This window comes from Trichechus manatus, unplaced genomic scaffold (genome assembly GCF_000243295.1).
Source record: "Trichechus manatus latirostris isolate Lorelei unplaced genomic scaffold, TriManLat1.0 scaffold00065, whole genome shotgun sequence".
In the NCBI taxonomy this organism is placed as follows: Eukaryota; Metazoa; Chordata; class Mammalia; order Sirenia; family Trichechidae; genus Trichechus; species Trichechus manatus.
This window is the reverse complement of record NW_004444001.1, coordinates 4,459,404-4,481,329: the sequence shown is the minus strand read 5'-3', so window position 1 is coordinate 4,481,329 and position 21,926 is coordinate 4,459,404. Positions and strand designations below refer to the sequence as shown.

Genomic DNA, 21,926 nt, shown 5'->3' with positions numbered 1-21,926 from the left:
GGTTGAACACAGCACTAAGTAGCTCCCTCCGCCATGACCCCCGGACACGTCTGGCACCCCCAGGGCTGAGGTCTCCATCCCAGGCCTGTCAAGACTTCTCTGGGGGGCACTGCGGTGGAAATTGTCTCTTCTGCCTTCAGTATCTTCCCTTTTCTATCTGTACTCTGTTTCCCTTCAACACTGACATGAATTTCAGCAATTTTGCAGCCTTCCTCTTGTATTTTCCTTATTCCAGAGTGTCAAAAGCTTACAGAACTCTACATAACAGGCAATAAAGAGGCAGAAACACAATGCATGGTGATCAAATCCTATTAAATCCTAGGTACTGGGGACGGTCAGAGCAATAATCAGTTGTGGTCCCTCCCTTCGCAGAATTTAGAGTATGAAGACAGTCCTCATCTTCTGAATAGGCCGGACCAACCTCAGATTATGCCTGCCCAGCAGGTGAAGACCGGTGGAACCAACAGAGCCCAACAGAGTGACCTGCACATCACATGAATGTTTGTTGAACTAAATTAAATTTGAATTGCATTCAATGGAACCACACTTCTCTCCTGGAAGGTGACACGCCCTAGCTGAGGAGAAGACATACATAATCTACCATGAGCCTGAATACCCTTAGTAACAGATGCAGGGGTGGGATCCCAGGAAACCTAACAGTGACAGGAAATTTAGTCCTCTTTCCTGGAAACTTCCTGTCTGCAATCACAGGCCAAGCAGGCATGTTTGGAAAGTGGCAAATAGCAATGACATAATTCACACTTCTTCTCTGTCAAGTACAGAGCAGTCATGGCGCTCTGGCCCTTGCTTACCTTGTTCCCCTACCCCACTTCATCTGTCAAAGCCCTGCATATACATGGATGAAACAATATGACATCTGGGATTTGGCGGGACCCAGCAGTTTTGGGGGGTGTCTTAGTTATTTAGTGCTGCTATAACAGAAATACCACAAGTGAGTGACTTTAACAAAGAGAAATTTATTTTCTCACAGTTTAGGAGGCTGGAGTCAGAATTCAGGGCACCAGGTCTAGGGGAAGGCTTTCTGTCTCTGTCTGCTCCTGTCAGCTCTGGGGGAAGGTCCTTGTTCCTTGATTCTTTGGCGATCTTCAGGTAGCGTGGCATCTCTGCTTCCTTCTCTGTCCTAATCTGCTCTTTTTACATCTCAAAGGTGACAGGCTTAAAAAACACCCTACGCTAATACTGCTTCTTTAACATAACAAGAAAAACCCATTCCCAAATAGCATTATAACCACAGGTATAAAGGTTAGGATTTACAACACATATTTTTTGGGGACACAATTCAGTCCATAACAGGGAGGGAGGGAAGGAATGAGGAGAAGAGAAATAGCTGAAATAAAATTGGCCAAGTGTTGGCAATTACTGAAATATGATGTTGGGTATATGAAGGTTCTTTCTATTATTCTCTCTATTTGGTATATATTTGAAAATTTCCATGATAAAAAAATTTCTAGAAACTCCTAAAAAAAAAAAACCGTTGCCGTTGAGTCAATTCCAACTCATAGCAACTCTATAGGACAGAGTAGAACTGCCTCATAGGTTTTCCAAGGAGCAGCTGGTGGATTCAAACTGCTGACCTTTTGGGTAAGCAGCCAAGCTCTTATCCACTGTGCCACCAGGGCTACTCCTATGCATCTTTAAAACCCAGGTCAAGTCCCACTTTGTCCATAAAGCTTTCCTGACTAACTCCTACTCACTGATGGGCCCCTCACTAGTCCAACTCTAGTGGCACAACCAGTATTATCCAAGGTAGCTCAATTATTTACTATGGCCATGTATTATGTATCCTTTGTTTCACAGGTTTTCAATTGCCTAGTTAATTTCGTGGCAGAAAGGAGAGGGAGGGAAAGGAATTAACATTTCTTAAGGGCCCACTACGTGTAGGAAACCAAACTATGTGTTTTTCATATAGACCATATCTCTTATGGCTTCTTTAGCACTTTAGGCTCATAGTGGGTATCTATTATGCAGCTATCAAAAATAATAGAGAAGAAAATCTTCTAATAACATAGGGAAGGGCTTATGTTATAATGTTAGGTGAAATGGAATCAGAACACAAAATCATATATATAGTATGATCTCAACTCTATAAAAAACTGGTTAGAAAAAAGGCTGGACTGATATATATATCAAAATATGCTTATTCCTGGATTAGGGTATTTCCTTATTTTTATATTTTCAAAATTTCATTTAATAATCGTATGTATCAGACGTTAAGGGTCAGATAGTAAATATTTTCAGCTTGTGTACCATACAGTCTCTGTTGCAACTACTCTGTCATTGTAGTGTGAAAGCAGCCATAGACAATACACAGATGAATGAGAATGGCTGTGTTCCAATAAAACTTTATTTATAGAAAGGGGCGGCAGGCTGGATTTGGCCCACAGGCCATAGTTTTCCAACTCCTGATATATAGCTTTATAATCAGAAAAAAATATGTTATTAAAGTATGTATTCTTTTGTTATAACTATAACATCTTGTACTATGATTAATACATCACAGTACAGAGGCTTTATTCTAGTATCCTGCTATCATAAAATAATAGAAACAAAAAGTCATAAATTAGAAAATAATGAGAATGAAAATTCTATGCCGGATACGGGCGTAAGACTGAAAATTCACAGTACCAGTAGTTAATACCAGATTTTATTTCTATTATTTTTAAAACCTAATTTAGGATGAACAGAAAAAGTTAAACTTTCATTTCTCTTTTTCCCCCAGATTTTCTGAAGCAAAGGCCCTGGGAGAAAGCATAAATGAAGCAAGAAGTAAAATTGGTAAGCAGATGATATTCTATGAGCCTCCTTCAGAGACCGTTTTCCTGGTGCAAATCAGGTCCTGATGTGCCTCCAAACAGCTATGAAGCATAGTTTCAGGGGAACCCCTAGAAGGAAGCTGCTCTGAGAGGGCCTTTCCTTGGAAGTTCATCATCCCTCCCACCACCCAGCAGGAAAAGCACTTCCTTTTGTCTAGAACTTGAAATTTTCATCTCATGCAGGCCTGAGCTCTAACATCCCAATGAGAAAGCTCTGCTTCTCTGGTGTTTTTGGACAATAGCTCAGCTACTCATAACTGCACAGTCACCGGGATGTCATTTCATATTTTCAAGTGCTGTGGAACACTCTGACACCTCCCAAAGTGTACACTTAGCACTGCTGGCACAGATATGTGTTTTTCAGCACCTGCAATAGTGAGCCGCCAGGGCGAAGGCTGCCTGCTGAGCAGGGTGTCCCCACTGAGGTGAGCGTCTCTGGAAAGATGAGGTGAGGCAAAAGGCAAATTCAATAAAAGCATGCCTTGTGTCTTTTTCCAAGTGAGAGGAAAATGTTTCTTTCATCCTAAGCTAGAAGACGCAGCAGAGACCCATCTCCCAGTCTCAGGGACAGCTTTGCAGAAGGGATGCCTTGAGCCCTCACCTCTGTGCTGGGAAAGGCAGCAGTTGCCTGTTCACAGCCAACTCCCTGGGTCCCTATTGTCCCATCTCCCTCCCCCAAGAAGTGAGGTCAGGACAGAAGCCACTGTGAGTGTCTCCTAAGGCTTCTCCTACAGAATACGGAAGGTCGAAAGGTCGAGATAGCCTCAGGTTGTATCAGTCTAGGAAACAAGAGCCCTGCGATCTCCCTCTGTGGCCTGAGCAGAACCCTTGATTGGCCCAGGCTGAGGTAGCAAGGCCCTGAGCCATGCCCAGCAACCCAAATGAGAATCTCTGAGCCTTGGGGGGTTCTTAACCTAGTGTCCAGGATCTCAGAAGGGGGAAAAATGCATCACTAACCTCTAATGAAATTTAGCATTACCTTCAGTGATGAACATAGGCAGCAGACCACACTAGAATTAGCAGCACCCGTCACCAATAGAAATCACAGACATTGTCATTTCACATCACACTGTGCCAGACATCATAAATAGCTTTTATGCTTATCACTACTTCAAAAATACAGTAGTTACTACACTCATCGTTAGATCTTGTTATTTAATGCATTTACATAAAAGCACATAGATATTTCTGTATCATAGAATGTTTTAAAATGTTGATAACTATTTCAATGTAATTAGTTTCTTTTAAAAGCATATGTATTTCACTGTATGCATCTAAAATCCTGATTCTGAGAGGGCGTCTATACCTGTGTCAGAATGCCAGAGGGATCCCTGGACCAAGAAAAGATTATAAACCTCTTTCTTGGCTTGGATTCCCAAACCCCCAAGACTATGTGAAAAAAAAATGGGAGTAGGGATATATGTATTTTTCCTGGGATAATATCCATAGCTTATCCACTTCTCAAGGGGATTAGTGATCAAACTGATAAGGAAATTGATTCTGGACTGACACCCCACCAACAGTGCCAGGACTTCAGGCAGGAAAGCAGACATCCTGCTGCGGGGCAGCCTGCTCCCAGACAGTAGCGTGGTGCTGGCCTACCTGGCCTGGGTCAGCTGGCAGGTAGAGGAGGCCAGGAAGGAAGGGAAAGCAGGCTACGTGGATCCAGGACTGAGTTGTTAACTGCTCATCCAACCCCAAGGGACCCAGTGGTTTATTTTTATCCCTGGAGGGATAAAGGTGAAAGACGTTTTAGAAACTACTTCTCCCAAAAAAGGTAATATCAAGTTTGGGTCTTTGAAAAATATCTAACTCTGTAGACCAAAATACAGCTGTTCCAACAGTAATGGGTGGGAGGCACCAATTGTCTATAGTAATATACCTAGCTTTTCACTCTGCATTATTGACATGAAGAATTATACATTCTTCATAATTTTGGTGAAATAACCTATGTTGATGAATCCAGTTGGCCACATTCTCAAGATTAAGGAGGTCAGAGGCTGCTGTACAGGTGCACAAGTTGTGCACTGGCCAAGAGCAAAGGGCTGAGGGTATGAGGGCTGCCACGGAATCTGCCCAGAGAGGGCGTCTGTTTACAATACACACACAGAATCCAGTTATGCTGGAGGAAGCCCTGGACACATAAACCTGTGGTTTTTCCCTTATACTAGCAAGCAGGTTCACACTGATACTGAGATTCAGGCTTCTATTGTTACCAGGAGGGAAACTGGCTAGTTCAGTGGTGCTCATAAAGCCAGTATCACTCGTCACTTCACTTTATGGAGACTATGACCCATCTCCTGCCCACCCATCTTTCAAGTTGTGCTCTTGATACAAGGGGTCTGGTCTCTGAGACTCCCACCCTGTTCCTAGACAAGCCCCTCATGGTTCTTGACCTAACATCCTCCATCACTGCATGTCAGGACACCAGGTCAAGATTAAGGAGGTATAAAGTGGAACCTGTACACATATTTAGCTTTCTAAGGCTACCTTGAAGAAAACTTGTTTCAGGAGATTTATTACATTACTGACTATATTTTTCCCTACGGAGAAATTAATTCAAGTGGAATTTGCAGTCCCCAAAGAGTCCTTTAATGAGTCTAGGAGTCAGGAGATGGGAGCATGGCATGTGTGAGGTGGTGACTCAGCTCCACTCCCAAACCACACCACATCCTGCCTCTGGACCCTGGGGCAAGAGAAGGGGATGCCAAGCAGTGCACGTGTAATTGGGCCCGCAGAGAGGAAACAAAATCTGTCTTTGTGAGCGACAGATCATCCACCCACATGTTTAAAGTTCAGGTTGCCGCTGTCTTTTCAGCTAATTTGTTTTTTCTGTGACATTGGGATCCAGAGCTGCCTCTTGAGTTTCATTCTCAAAAATCCCTGAAGGCTATTGATTCAGGAGTGACCACATAGTACCTAATTTTTACTTGGTATAATAATCACTCGATCAAAGTTTCCACATTATTTCCTTTTCTTATAAGAAGCCAACCCAAACTAGGTAGATAAACGCTTGCTACAAACTCCTTTTTGTCCTTCTCTATACACTATTTGGCACAAATGGTTAAGCACTCCGCTACTAACTGAAATGCACCCAGAGGTACCTCAGAAGAAAGGCTGGGTGATCTACTTCCAAAAGATCACAGCCATTGAAAACCCTGTGGAGCATAGTTCTACTCTGACACACGTGGGGTCACCATGAGTTGGAATCTACTCAGCGGCAACTGGATTTTTGGTTTTATATACCATTTACATAAATGCTGATGGAGAAAAACAAGTTGAAATTAGAAATAGGAGAAACAACCTATTTAGAATCTCCCTGAGAAACCAGAGCCTTTGTCTCTGTAGGAGAGCCATTTTTATTGTATCTGCCCGCTCCATATACCAAAGCATTAGGCTGCCTTCTGCCATATGGGCTGTGTTTTGAACACATTCACACACACCCTGCTTCCATTTGTCGTATCTCTAAAGTTGCCATTGACCCCGAGCTGTGGAAAAAGAAGCAGACTGTTTCAGAGACAGCAGCATAACCTAGGCCATTCTTTTCACTTCTTAGAATTCTGGCACTGTTTTTTCTACGTCAGTGTTCTACCACCGGCACCATCGCCTTTGGCAACAAAGGACACTTAATGGCTATTGTTTGGAGTAGAGCCCATTTTCCAGACCAGTCCAGGGACCAGCTGTTTTGGAGGTGGGCCAAAGAGTTTGACTGACACCTCTTGGCAACTCTATATCCCTCCACAGGCCCCTCCAGGCCGAAATGAAAACTAAGGTTACAGAACTCTGCACAGAATGGTTTTCACTAGTAAACCACTCAGTGATCAATTAAAAAATCATAGGGACTATCATAGAGGTAGCTGTTAGTGAAGGCTAAAGAAAAAAACAAAAATTAGGGAAACTAGCAAAACATTCTGAAAGCTGTTTTTCCCCTACTCCAAATTGAAAGAGAGACACCAACTCATCATTTGAACAGTACCCTTTTAGAAAATGTTTCTCTTGTACATTCGGGATTTGGGGAAATCATTTCTCGGGTCCAGGTCTCCATCAGCAAATAAATAGGACTATTTGTCAGCTTTGTGCATTCCCTGTACTTGAATCTTCCTTTGAGGTTTACTTTTGGACTTGGCTTTGTACACGTTGGCTTCTAGGATCTGATCCTGGAGTAAAGGAAAAACAACTTCCTGGTCATTTTGCCAGATTATGCTGATCTGAATCAAGAATATCCTTGTGTTATTATTTGTTTCCAGCTCCAAATCACAGGGACAACAATAACTCAACAATAACAGCCTCCACCATTTATTGAGAACTTAATTCTGTGCTACGCTAAGATATCTGTTATCTCATTTAATCTTCTCAGGGAAGAGGCATTACCTATAAGGTGGGTATTGCCGTATGTCATAGATTCTGAGACACATATTTTTATACTCTTAAAAAAAACAAACAAACCCACTGCCATTGAGTTGTAACTGACTCATAGCAACCCTATAGGACAGAGTAGAACTGTCCCCATTAGTCTCCAAGGCTGTAAATCTTTACAGAAGCAGACTACCAATCTTTCTTCCACAGAGCAGCTGGTGGGTTCAAACCAGCGACCTTTTGGTTAGCAGCTGAGCGCTTTAACCACTACACCACACCTCTGAAATCAGGATCCATTTTACCATCACTTTTGTCCATTTTTTTTTCACATTTTAAAAACTTCTGTAGTCAAGATGGAGTCTTATTGTTGTTAAGGAGTCTTGTTGTTAGCTGTCATTGAGTCAGCTCCCAACTCATGGCGACCCCATGCACAACGAAATGAAATGGCACCCAGTCTCCCATGATCGATCGCCGATAAGACCCTTATGATCCGTAGGGTTTTTGTTGGCTAACTTTTGGAAGTAGAGTGCCAGGCCTTTCTCGCTAGTCCATCTTAGTCTGGAAGCTCTGGCTGAAACCTATTCAGCATCATAGCAACATGGAAGCCTCCACTTACAGACAGGTGGTGGCTGCGCCTGAGGTGCATTGGCTGAGAATTGAACCTGGGTCTCCACACGTTGTTGTTGTTAGGTGCCATGGAGTTGGTTCAGACTCATAGGGACTCTATGCACAACAGAACGAAACACTGCCCGGTCCTGCACCATCCTCACGATCATTATGCTTGAGCCCATTGTTGCGGCCACCATGTCAATCCATCTCTTTGAAGGTCTTCCTCTTTTTCGCTGACCCTCTGCATGGAAGGTGAGAATTCTACCACTGAACCACGACTGCCAGACTGAGTCTTAGAGTCTATGAAATATTGTCTTATTCTTATTTTACAGATTAAAAAAATACTGAGACTCAGTGAGGTCACTTATCTAGCAGGTGGCCAAGCTGGAGTTTAAGCCAAACTCCAAAACTTTTAAATATACATATTGTCTCCAAAAATTCAGATTTACCTGACCTTGACATTTTGAGTTGAAAATTTCACTAAGCTGTTACTCAGCTTTCCTGAATCTTTAGCCTTTATCCTACCTAATATGTGCAACAAAAGTCTCAGACTAGACTCCACCTCAGGAGTTACACACATAGCCCAAGAAAATTAAAAGGGTCTTTGTAACACGCTTACTGATAGGTCATTGATCACTGAGGGAGGTAGTGAGGGCTGAAACCCAGCCTGCCCTCTGTTCTTCATTCCACGTGCACTGGCTCAAGGTTGCATCTGCCCATAGGAAGGGGCACCTTGTTCAAGTTTGTAGAAAGATGCGCTGTGTATAATGTATATGTATAATTTAACAATATACTAAAGGGATTTTGTTAAAATGTAGATTCTGATTCAGTATATCTGGGGTGGAAATGCAAATTCTCAGCAGAGATTCGAACTGGAATGAACCGGTTCAAAGCCCTGGCTATATGATTCCAACTGAGTGCAGAAAACATGAGAGAATTCAAAGCGTAAGCTTAGGTGTGGTTTAGTAGAAATAGGTATAATGATGTACTTATGCTTAAATACCGAAACCAGCACAAATTAAGGACCTATTGTTAGTTGCTGTTGAGTCAGCTCCGCCTCATGGAGACCTTACATATAACAGAGGAAGTGTTGCCTGGTCCTGCACCACCTTCATGATCTCTGATATGTTCGAGCCCATCATTGTGGCTAATGTGTCAATCCATCTCATCTCGGTTTCCCTCGTTTTTGCTGACCCTATCAGAATTGACTAGGCGTCAACAGATTTGGTTTTGTTTTTTTTTATATTTTACCAACCATGATGTCCTTTTCTAACAGTTGAAAATAAGGACTTAAAGGAGCAAAACCAGCACAATTAAGGGCAGGCATAGCAGTCATCAGACACCAGAAAATAAAAATGTGTTACCAGAAAGTGCTATTATTTAAAAGACAAACTGCAACAGCCAAGAAGTCATCCTTTTGTTCTGCCCAGCATTTCCATGCCTACGTTGTAGTGCATTTCCTTGGTAACTCCACCTCTGCACAAGGAAAGAGACGGTTCAGAGAAAAACAGCTAAAGTGATGATTCAGATATACTCTAGATATGAAAATGTACATGTACAAAGAAATTGCAGAGTGGATATTTACTTTATTAAGTAATTCACCACATATTTATTTTAAATAACAAGCTGAATTATGCATTAAAGTATTTAGTTTGGTTTACAAAAATTACAATTATCAAAAGAATATTCAATTAACTTGTACCCAGTTTGTACTGGCCAGGATGCTTATGGCTGTAAATTAAACTTGTTTAAACATAAAAGGAAATTTAATGTCTCGTGTAACCAAGAAGTCCAAGCAGTACTGCTGGCTTCAGATGCATGGCGCACTTCTTTTCTCTCTCTGTCTCTCTCTCTCTGTGTCCCCCTCCCTCCCTCTTTATCTCTCCCTCCCCATCTCTCAATTTTGCTTGACTAGATTCTATGACACTCTGACAGCTCCCCCCATGTGGAAACTCCAAGTTTACATGGTCTGTAGAATTCATAATCTCAGTGAAAGAGCAAGTACTTTCCCAACAGCCTTGGCAAAAGTCCCTGGAGAGAGAAATGATTGGTCTGACTCAAGTCACGTGCCAATCTCTGAACTAATTCAGGGAATAGCGCATTCTGATTGACTAGGCCTGCATCACGTGCTCGCTCCTCATGTAGGGGCGTGGCCCCACGTGAACCACAAAAACTGAAGAAGACTTTTAAGGAATCGAGGTGATATCTTTCTCCACAGGAAGAAATGCTGGGCAGATAAAAATTGTGTTCACTACCAGGCCTTACAGAATTTTATCTATAGCCTGAAACAAGAGAAATCTGTAAAGGAATGGGTAGTAATTCCTATAAAGAAAGAGAAAAGTTAGACATTTATCCTGCAAAGAAAAGGAAAGAAAACTATGCATAGGGAACTTAAAACCTGGTTTTAAATACAACTCCTGATATAATGAAATATTTCCAAAATTGCACACTAAAATATAATAGAGGTTTGTAGGAAAAATAAGATTGGGGAAGACCTCTCAAAACCTATGCAACTTTATAACTAGAGTACTAACAAGACTGATTACAATCCTACTAAAAATAATGATATAAATAGAAAGACATGTTAAATGCCTAATACATAAGGAAACACTATATAAAATACTGAATATTTTTTTCCCAAAAATGAGGATATCATGATGGAAGAAGGTACAAGGAAGGGTTGAGGCTGTTGATTTATGAAGACATGAACAGAATGCACAAAGATAGGGAAGAGCAGCATAATAAACATTTCTAAGAGCACATAAGGAGGCCTGGTGGTGCAGTGGTTAAGTGCTTGACTGCTAATTGAAAGATTGGGGGTTTGAACTCACCCAACGGCTCTGCAAGAGAAAGACCTGGTGATCTGCTCCCATAAACATCACAGCCTAGGAAATCCTATGGGGCATTTCTACCCTGTCACATGGGTCACTATGAGTGGGAAATGACTCAACGGCACCTATCAATAACAGGAGAGGGCACATGGCCACCCTGGGTCAGGAAGAGGAATGGGAGGAGAAGGGGCCTGGGTGTAGTACAGAATTTCTCCACAGCTTGCTGGGTAAGCTGTGCTAGCTTATTTGTATTTAGTGCTATTACTTGATGGTGCAAAATGTTAAGTTACTAGGAAAAGAATCCTGTGTGAACAAACAAGACTGCTGCATTATATACTGACATCATTTCCCTATTAACCAATTGTATACGTGCTAATTCCTGTTAAAGAAACATGTGTTGTAAGAGAACCAACTGTTTATTACTTCGTGTTACATAGAGGGCACCAATAAATGTAATTCAACTTTAAGGAGACTCAAAAAGGAAGAAATAATTGTCAATTGTATCATGCAAAAGAACATTTTGTCAGAAAGGTGGTTAAATGGATGGCGATGCTTTAAAAGCAGGACAGATAGGCATCTTTCTGAGATGACTGAGGAGATCTAGAGATGGAAAGAGGAAATGACTTCTTAAGGTCCCTTCTGTAGCAATTCAGGTGTCACTGAAATCGCAGAACATTCGGAGACACACAGTCATCTGTGACAGCTGACAACCAGTATGACTGATGTCTTCATAGAATTGATGGAACGTTTTGCTGTCGTAGTTTGGAGATGAAGAAAAGAATGATTTGATGCAAGCCAGAGGGCTGTAGTGTACATGAAGTGACAAGAGGTAACACTAATAATTGTGATGTATAGAGAAGGAAGCAGTGATTTGGTCAGAACATCACCAGAAAAAGAGATGGCTAACTGTCTCCCAAGAGTCCTGACAGGGTAGTCTTACCTTAGTTCTTACCTTAGTGAGTAAACCAAGGCCCAGGATTTGGCCTCAGCCAAGTGGACTCAGGAAGGCTGACTCATGCCAGTCAAGCTCACTATAAATCAGAGAGACGGTTTATTAATTTACCTTGGTAGATATTCTTTTATAGACAGAAACTCTTATTAAACTCTCCATCCAGGGCACTTCCTCCCAGGTATCAAAATACGTGGGAAACAGAACAGGTTAGTTATTAGAAGCTTGAAAAACGGGCACCTCCAAATACAAAAGGAATGAAAACAAAGGCAAGAGTTTTGAGAGGTATGTTCTCATGGTCATGGTGAAGCCCCATAACGTGTCCACTGCCCACAAGAGCAAACATCCCTGCAGCCATTATTGGGCTTGGTCCAGGCTCTTCCCCAGACACTACTCGTTCACTATTGCCAACTTCTGACTCATCTGCTCTCCAGGGCTGACCAGCCCTCTTCTGTGCAAAATACCCTTTGCTCCAGATAGGATAAAATACCATTAGGTTTCTACTTGTTCTTGTTGTTGGGTGCCGTCGAATTGATTCTGACCCATACCGATTCCATTCGAGAGAGTAGAACTGCCCCACAGGGTTTCCTACGCTGTAATCTTTACAGAAGCAGACCACAGGTCTTTTCTCCCACAGAGCTGCTGGGTGAGTTTGAACCACCAACCTTTCAGTTAGCAGTCAAATGTTTAACCATTATGCCACCAGGCTCCTTAGGTTTCTACTTACTACATTATAATAATATTCCATTCTTGCCTCTCTAAGATGAACTCTAACTTAGGTCAAATAGTGTTTTGGGTCACAGAAACAGTCACTTTCAGTTTGGCTCTTTTGACTTCCAGAAATTGAAACCCAGTTGAGCTAACTCAGACTTGGGATACATGTTGGTGATGACAAGCTACAATGATAAGATCCAGGGCCTCTCCAAGGGTGGTAGACCATCAGGAACCAGGGTGGACCCAGAGCACAGCGCACTCACTCCCTGCCTCCCTTGGGACCTCTTGCTACCTCTGTGCATGTCTACTTTTGCAACCCACTGCTCCTGCTGACCATTCACCCTACTTGCTCATAGCTTTGGCCTGCTCTGGCCCCAGCTGTACCTGAGAGCCTCCCTTAACGTTCTGTCCCTGAGGCTAGCTAATCGTTTACTTGTTTCTTAACTCAAAGTCACAAGAAAGAGAACATGGCTGGCCCAGATTACCTGTTCTAGGCCTTGTGGACAGCAGCTGCTGGCAGGCTTAAGAATGTGCTGCCTTTGGGTCAGAAACCTACCCCTGGTCTTGTGTTTCAGAGGTGTGCTAGGCAGCAGAGGGCATGAGGGAGATGGTTTCTCTTTTAAAGGAGAATGGGCAAGGCAGGCATAATGATTGACGTCTAGTATCCTCTTGGTTTTGTCTCACAGAGGGCTGTGTGAGGATTTTTGCTACTTATATTCTTATAAGGTGACGTTGTTGTGGTTGATAGGTGCTGTCGTGTTGGTTCCGACTCCAAGCGACCCTATGTACAACAGAAGGAAACACTGCCTGGTCCTCCCAAGCTCTTAAGGAAGCACCTCACCTTTGCCCCCTTGTTTTACCGATAATAATAGTCATAGTCTTTGTAAAATGAATTATAATTTATAGGGTTTTATTATTTTATATGGTCAAATTTACTGATCATTTCTTTTATGACTTCATCCATTGCTTTTGTACCTAGAAAGGGTCATTGTAACAATAATAACGGTGGGTTGTTCATTGCCCGGTATCTGTTTAATACTTTCCTAAATCTTCTTCTAGCTTTTTTTTTTTTTTTTTATTGTTCCATCTTTCACACTCAACTCAGTTAGTATTTATTGTGGAATATGGTATAAGATGAGGCTCTATGTTGAATCATTTTCAAATAACCAATTTTCCCAACACCTATTTCATTTTAATGAAATGCCTTAAAAGAAAATCTCTTTCCCCGTAGGAGAATCATTTCAGATTTTCAGAAGGCAGCTGATGCATTCTAATCTCACCGTAGCAGTAATGTACATCCTTGACATGATCATTTTTATCCAAGTATTTCAAAAATAATTTTGCCAACAGATACTATATGTAGATCTCAGAAGAACCCTGCAGGAAAGCAACAACTACTATATAAACCAGGATGCATGGGTGAGGAGCACCAGCGTCATATCTGCAAGTGGGCGGCCCCTCAAGGCTAAGGGCTAACTCAGCATCCTCTAAAGGGAGTGAGACTGTCTTTAAATACAACAGGACATGCCTTACTTATTTACCAGGGGAAGAGTTTGCTAACATGTTGTTTCACTTCTAAGTAGGAAAAGGGTATTTCATTATCTTGTATTGATTAAAAAGGGGAATAATTGTAGCTAGGGTAGAAGTTGGGGGGTAGGGGACTTTATCAGTAATGCTGAGCAAAGAATTAGCTGGAAATAGCAGAGGGTTTGCTGTGTCTAGGTCCCTGGGTGGCACAGTTTCCGCTCAACTACTAACCTAAAGGTTGGCAGTTAGAACCCATCTAGCAGCGCCGTGGGAGAAAAGACCTGGCGATCTGCTTCTGTAAAGATTATAGCCAAGAAAACTCTGTGGAGCAGTTCTACTCTGTAACACATGGGTCGGAATCGACTCAACGGCAACGAGTTTTGTTGTTTGGTTTTGCTATGTCTACTGTCGACCGCCCTGAAGCCATTGATGAGTTCCCTGCTGAAAACCACCAATAGCTTTCAGTAACAGAGAACACACAAGAGTGGGAATCGCCCTTCTCCCACAGTGGCCATGCCGCTCAGGGTGGAGACGTCCTTGGTTTGGTGTGGGCTTTATGGAGTAACATGACCCCGTGGACCAGACCCACTCTCTAATGCGCAGTCTGCACCACAACTTATTTAAGCAAGCCTAAAAATATACATGTGAAGTCATGTGGCAGGCTGTGCTAGCGCAAGCGCAGACCTTCAGAGGAGGGGGTGAAAGACCACACGTGCAGAGACACTTGTCCATCCTCAGAGACTCAGCGTTCCCTTTCCAGCAGGTACATGCCAGCTGTTTGACAATATTTGAAAAGCAGAGATGCTCCTGAACACATCTAGCCTGCAACACTAGTCTGATGTCTCATGAATTAAAAAAGCACCCCCCCCACCCGCCGACAATTTGTGTGGGGAAAACAGTAACAGCAGCGCCCTGAGCAGCTGCCTAAGCCAGGCCTAAAGGGGCAGCCAGGGGCAGGACAACCAGAAGGAATGCCACAGACTCCTCGAAGTCTTCTACCAGTATTAGGACAGAGCTGGGATTACCTGAGAGGACTGGGAATTATCAGAGAAGTTCAGGGCCAGCCATCAGGTATATAGAAACTCTGTGTGTCTAAGGGCAGACTTAGGACCAGCAAGAGTCAAAGAGTTAGAATCACCAACAGATAATAATAGCCAACTTTGATAGAGAACTTGGCATATGTCAGAACTGTGCTAGGAGCACTTTGCATGCAATATCTCATTTAAGTCTCAGAAACAACCCTGTAGGGGAGGTTCTATTATTATAACCTTATTACAGGTGGTAATAATATGGATATAATATGGTGATAATTATGGATAACATTGAGAGCAATGGGAATTCCAGAACACTTAATTATTCTCGTATGGAATATGTACATAGACCAAGAGGCAGTTGTTCAAATGAAACAAGGGGATACTGAGTGGTTTAAAATCAGGAAAGGTATGTGTCAGAGTTACATCCTTTCACCCATACCTATTCAATCTGTTGGCTGAGCAAATAATCCAAGAAGCTGGACTATATGAAGAAGAACGCGACATTGGGATTGGAGAAAGACTCATTAATAACCTGCGATATGCAAATGACACAACCTTGCTTGCTGAAAGTGAAGAGGACTTGAAGCACTTACTGATGCAGATCAAAGACCACAGCCTTCAGTATGGATTACACCTTAACATAAAGAAAACAAAAATCCTCACAACTGGACCAATAAGCAACATCATGATAAACACAGAAAAAATTGAATTTGTCAAGGATTTCATTTTACTTGGATCCACAATCAACACCCATGGAAGCAGCAGTCCAGAAATCAAGAAACGTATTGCATTGGGCAAATCTGCTGCAAAAGACTCCTGTAAAGTGTTGAAAAGCAGTGATGTCACCTTGAAGACTAAGCTGTGCCTGACCCAAGCCATGGTACTTTCAATCACATCATATGCATGCGAAAGCTGGACAATGAATAAGGAAGACCAAAGAATAATTGACACCTTTGAATCCTGGTGTTGGCAAAGAATATTGAATATACCATGGACTGCCTGAAAAACAAACAAATCTGCCTTGGAAGAAGTACAACCACAGTGCTCCTTAGGGGCAAGGATGGAAAGACTACGTCTTACATACTTTGGACACGCTGTTAGGAGGGATCAGTCCCTGGAGAAGGACATCATGCTTGGTAAAGTACAGAGTCAGTGAAAAAGAGGAAGACCCTCAATGAAACAGATTGACACAGTGGCTGCAACAATGGGCTCAAGCATAACAATGATTGTGAGCATGGCACAGGACCAGGCAATGTTTTGTTCTGTGGTGCACAGGGTCACTATGAGTCAGAACTGACTCGACGGCACCTAACGACAACAACAATAATGCACAACTTGTAAGGGGTGGCGCCAGGGCTTGAACCAGTTTCTGTGGGGCTCAAGGTCAATGCTTTTAGCCAGATGGCAGGAAAACTCACAACGCAACTGAAAAGGAGATATTAGGCACCTATACTGTAGATGCCAAGAAAGGTCAGAGTCCTTTTTGAGCTCAAATTGGTGAACAAAAGAAGGAAAGGGAGCCAGTGAAGGAAGTCTTTCCCACAACTTTATACCCAGGAAGATAATAAAGGAAGGAGGCAGAAAGGTTAATGGGAGGTGGAGAAGAATTAATTCAGGCAAGGGAGGGCAAGCCTACCCATTTATGGTCTGTACCCTGATCTGGAGTCTAGAAAGTCATGGATTTTTTATGGGTTTAGGGTTTGTCTCTTTTTAACTGCACAAGTGATTCATGGGTGTATTTTGCCACAGAAAGTTCAAGAAATACATTAATATACATAGCAAAATGTAAGAGTCCCCTCTTTATTTCCCCTCCCTGAGTACCATGTCCCCTCCCCACAGAGGAGTAGTCACTTCCAACAATTTGATGCATGTTCTTTCAGCCACCTCTTGCTTATACACACGCACACACATGTACAAAGGTACCTTGTTTTGTTACATAAATGGCACCATAATGTACATGTTATTCTGCACCTAGCTTTTTTCATGTAACAGTGAGTGTGGGTCTACATCACCATTTTTAGTGGGCCTCCTTTTAAGTATGGATAAATCATGATCTATTTAACTATTCTCTTGTAATATTTAATATTTTCCCAGTTTTTCTCTGTCACAAGTAATGCGTGCATTTTTTGTGTGCAAATGAAACTGTTTCTCTGGGATAAATGCCTAGAAGTGGAATTTGGGGAAACAACAGCGTACGTGCATTTTTAATTTTGTGAGTACCCCCAAGTTGGCTTCCAAAAGAGTTTCATTCATTTAAATTCCCATCAGTGTGTGACAGTGCCCATGTCCCTGCATCCTTGCCTGCACATGATAATGTCAGCCATTTAAACTTCTGCCAGTTGGAGAGCAAAAAAACAGTATTTCATTTATTATTTTAATTTGCATTTCCCTGACAGCTGGTGGGATTGAGTACTTTTTCATGTGTCTCATTTTCTTTGCCCGTTGGTTGGTTGAATTTTTCTTTCTTCTTTTGAGAGTTCTTTGTGTCCCCTGGATATTGGATCTTATGAAATATGTAGCAGATGTTTTCTTCCAGTCTGTCACTTGTTTTAATTTTTTCTTAAGGCTTTTGGAAGAACCCTAGGACGGTTGTTTTTCTCTGTTTTTACAAAAATCCTGGGATGAGACTGGTCTGTCTGTTCTTCTTTTTTGAGTTGCTCAGAACTGGTAGTACCCACCCTGCCCCACCATAACTCTGCTGTAGGGAAGATGTTCAAGACAACCTGGGTCACACTGCACAGATTATCACTAAAACATCTGTGGGTCAAGACCGGAGATGGTGATTTCAGATCAGTTGTCTCGTAGACGCTGGCCACCATAGAAGTAAATGACTCCTGCATACAAATGGTTAAACTTTTTAGCAGGCCACTACCCTGGTTATTTTATTGCTAGAAACCTAAGCTTTGTAATGAAGTAAAGTCTGATTTTATTAATTTAATCTTTATTGAAGACATCTTTAATGATGCCTGAATATTTTAAAAATTTAATTGTGTTTTGCAAAACAACTTGTTAACACATGTTGAAATGATGTTGAAATCTAGGAAACCTCCTAATAATTAGAATATAGCAGTACCTAGCAACTCATTAGCAAATACTAAGGTCCTTGGGTACTCCCTTTTGTTGGAAGATAAAAGCAAATAATTAAGGAATGACTACAGAAATGGATAGTGTAATAAGTAAACTTAATGGGTAAAGGGCATTAAAGATACAGAGTTTATTGCTTGCCTGTACTAGTAATCTAAAACAAGGCCAGATCTATGTGTGAAGGTTTTGAAATGATGGATTCCTGCAGAAGTAAATGCCACAGTTTCGTACAAAGGAAAAGGGCTCATGATGAAGAGGAATTATGAGGGTTTAGCTTCCTTCTTCCTCTTATCCCTAGTGAGATAACTGAAACAAAACCTCTATTAACGGTCATAAAAGAGGTGGTGTCACAATTCAAAGAGGGGTCCAGCGCTGAGGAGGACAGATACCATATCCACAGGGGGCAGAGCTGAATTTGAAGAAGCCATTGGCCTAACAGTCAACACCTGGGGCATGATGGCAACACTTCAGCAAGACAGTAATGACCACACCTTCATGCTGTTGTCTCTGCGGGGAAAGTGAGGATTGCAGAGGAAGGAGTTCAGAGTCAGGGTTGACTCAAACTGCTGCCAAAGCCACAAAGTTATTCAACTGCTAAGTAAGAAAAAGAATCCAAAGATGCTGATTTCAAATGAGGGAAATCTACTGAAGGGGAGGTTTTGGTGGTGGGGAGAACAGCAGATTTGGCCGTGTCTGCAGGAAGTTGGCACTTCTGGGTAATTAGTAGTGAAGAGTGCATTATAACAAAGCCACAGCTCCGATCAAGTCGCTCCCCTCTCCACTCCGACTCAAAAACGTCTGAGACCTATCCATTGCCAGACAAAAATGTTTATTCCCCTTAGCTTGACATTCAAAATCCTTTCTCCGTGTTGATATATTAATATGCACATGTTTATAAGGGGGGGTTGACATTGCTTGCTTTACCAAAAAAAAAAAGTTAAGACAATCATATTTTTATGAATACTTCTCTGCATCTTGCTTTTCTCTCTCACGTCAATATAACAGAAATTCCTCCAAATCAACTGGTGGGGCTATAATCAATTATTTTTAATGGCTACATAATATTCTATGGAATAGGCATACCACAATATATCAGTCTTTTCCAGTTAGCAGGCATTTGCTTTGTTTCCATTCTTTTGCCATATAAAATATACTGCAATAAAAACCCATGTGCATATAAACAAACCTACCCAAACTCACTGCCATGGAGTCAACTCCTACTCATAACTACCCTTAGGACAGAGTAGAATTGCCCCCTAGGGTTTCCAAGGCTGTAAATCATTCCAGAAGAAGACTGCTACATCTTTCTCCCTCAGAGCAGCTGTTGGGTTCAAACTGCAGACTTTTTGGTTAGCAGCTGAGCACTTAACCACTGTGCCACCTCATGTGCATATATCCTTATATAATGGTGCTTTTACTTCTCTGGAAACCTTTTCTGTAAAGAATCGGATAGTAAATACTTCAGGTTTTGTGGACCACATATGGTCTCTCTATTACATGTTCTTCTCTGTTGTTTGTTGTTGTTATTTTTTTTTACAACCCTATAAAAATGTAAAAACCATTCTTAACTTGCAGTCCATAGCCATAGAAAAACAGACCTCAGGACAGATTTGGCCCACTCACCCCAGTTTTCCAACTCTTGGAATAGAGTCCTAGGAGAAGGATTGCTAGAATGAAGAATATATTTTTTTTTAATGTAATGAACATAGCCAGATTTCTGTTCTAAAAGTTTTCTTTTCATATTTATTTATAGTTTACATCTTTATTAAATCTGAGTTTTATTTTGATTATGGTATGACTGGATGCCCATCTTTGTTGTCTTTAAAATGGCTAGCTTGCTTGTGCTTTTTTAAGTAAGCCATCATTTTCCCACTGAATTGAAGGATCACCTTGGTATAGATGAGGGTAAGTCAAAAAGTATTGCTACTAGGGTTCCAGTTCATACATGCACAGGTTTATTCCAAACAAAATGTGTTTAAACGTGTTTCTGCAATCAGTGGATGGCTGTAGACAGGTTCTCTCAGTAATACACTTGTCTTAGTCTTGTTAGGGTGCCTTCAAAGAAAAGAATACTTTTTGTGCCATGGAAAAAAAACGATTTTGAGGTCAGGGCTAACAACAAATTTTTAACAAAACTCAAGTGGACATCTTTCCAAATCATTGAAGCTTTGCAACAAGTTTATGGGGATGCTACCCCCACATAAAGCAACAGGTTTTAGATGGATCGAGCGTTTTAAGGAAAGTCTGGAAGACCTCAAAGATGAGCCAAGAGAGGGAAGACTGCTCAGAAGGTTATGGCAACTGTTTTTTGGGATTCCAAAGAGATAATCTTAATAGATTTTTCTCGAAGGACATAGGATGATCACAGGGGCTTATTATGACGAAGCTTTAAGAAAATTGAAAACTGCATTGGTGAGAAAAAGGCCAGGCCGAGGAATTTTTTCCATCACGACAATGTACCTTGCTCATTCTTCAAGGGTAGCAAGGGCTGTCCTACAAGAATTTCATTGGGAAACCTTATCTCATTCACCCTACAGCCCTGATCTTGCCCCTTCAGACTGTTTTTGTTCCCAAAACTCAAAGAACATTTAAAAGGAACACAATTCGAGTCCTTCGAGGATGCCAAAACTACCATTTTGATGTGTCATAAATCGAACAGCACAGAATTCTTCAGGATTTAGAGAGATGGAAATACCACTTTCAGAAGTGATTAGACCTAGATGGAGGATATGTCGAGAAATAATAGCTTCACATTTTGATATTTTTGTTTAATAAAGGTTTCTATGATTTTGTAGCAATTCCTTTTGACTTACCCTCATATTAAATTCCAAAATATCTGGGAGGTCTATTTCTGTCTTTTATATCTTGTCACAATGATCCTATGGTAGTAGCATATTGTTTTGATTACAGTGATATTGTAATATGTTTTAATATATAAAAGAAAAAACTTACCTCCCAATATTCTTCTTTTTCCAAATTATACTGGGTATAAGGAAGGCAAGGAAACCCTGGTGGTGTAGTGGTTAAGAGTTTGGCTGCTAACTAAAAGGTCAACAGTTGGAATCCACCAGGTGCTCCTTGGAAACCTATGGGGCAGTTCTACTCTATCCTATAGGGTCACTATGAGTCAGAATTGACTTGACGGCAGTAGGTTTGGTTTTGGTTATATAAATATATATGATAGTTCCCAAAAAAAGAGAGAAAAATACTTCGATATAAAACTAGCAAAATGTGGAATATCTCTATGCTGAAAATTATCAAACTCTAATCAACGAAATCTAAGAAGACTTAAATAATTGGAGAGACAGACTGTGTTCGTGGATAGGAAGATTCAATATAGGAAATGTGTTAATTCTCCCCAAAATGATCTTTAGATTTAATGCAATTCTAATCAAAATCCCAGTAGAACTTTTTTTAAAGAGAATGTGCTTCCAAAATTTATATGGAAAGGCAAAAGAACTCTAATCACCAAAAGAATTTTATAAAAGAAGAATAAAGCTGGAGGATTCACATTACCCAATTTTAAGACTTTCTTTAAAGCTGCTGTAATAAAGACAGTGTGTTGTTGGTGAAAGGATAGACACGTAGGGCAGTGGAACACTAAATAGATGGTTCAAAAATAGATCCACACGTTTAAGGTCAACTGATTTTCAAGAAAGGTGCCAAGACAATGGAGAAAGAAGAGTCGTATCAACAAAGGACATTGGAAGAATTGGACATCCATCTGCAAAAAAAAAAAATAACTTTGACCTAAATCTCACACTATATACAAAAATTAAGTCGAAATTGATCATAGATCTAAATGCAAAATTTTCGAAGAAAACATAGGAGAAACTCTTCATAACCAGGGCTAGCCATTAGGAGTGAGAGAATAGGGAATTGAGGGCTACTCTTTTCGACTTGACGGCAATGAGTCTGGTTTTGGTATTATTAGGAATGAAGCCCTGGTGGCGTCATGGTTAAGACCTCGGCTGATAACCAAAAGGTC

General features: G+C 41.3%; 1 protein-coding gene across 1 annotated transcript in view; it reads left to right on the top strand.

The window, feature by feature from the left end:
• KIF6 (kinesin family member 6) overlaps positions 1-21,926 on the top strand; it is a 499,202-nt gene that overhangs the window by 400,872 nt on the left and 76,404 nt on the right. The window contains exon 15 of the mRNA XM_012556417.1: positions 2,741-2,796. Coding sequence (XP_012411871.1) covers positions 2,741-2,796 — 56 coding nt within the window. The remainder of the gene's footprint in view (positions 1-2,740; positions 2,797-21,926) is intronic.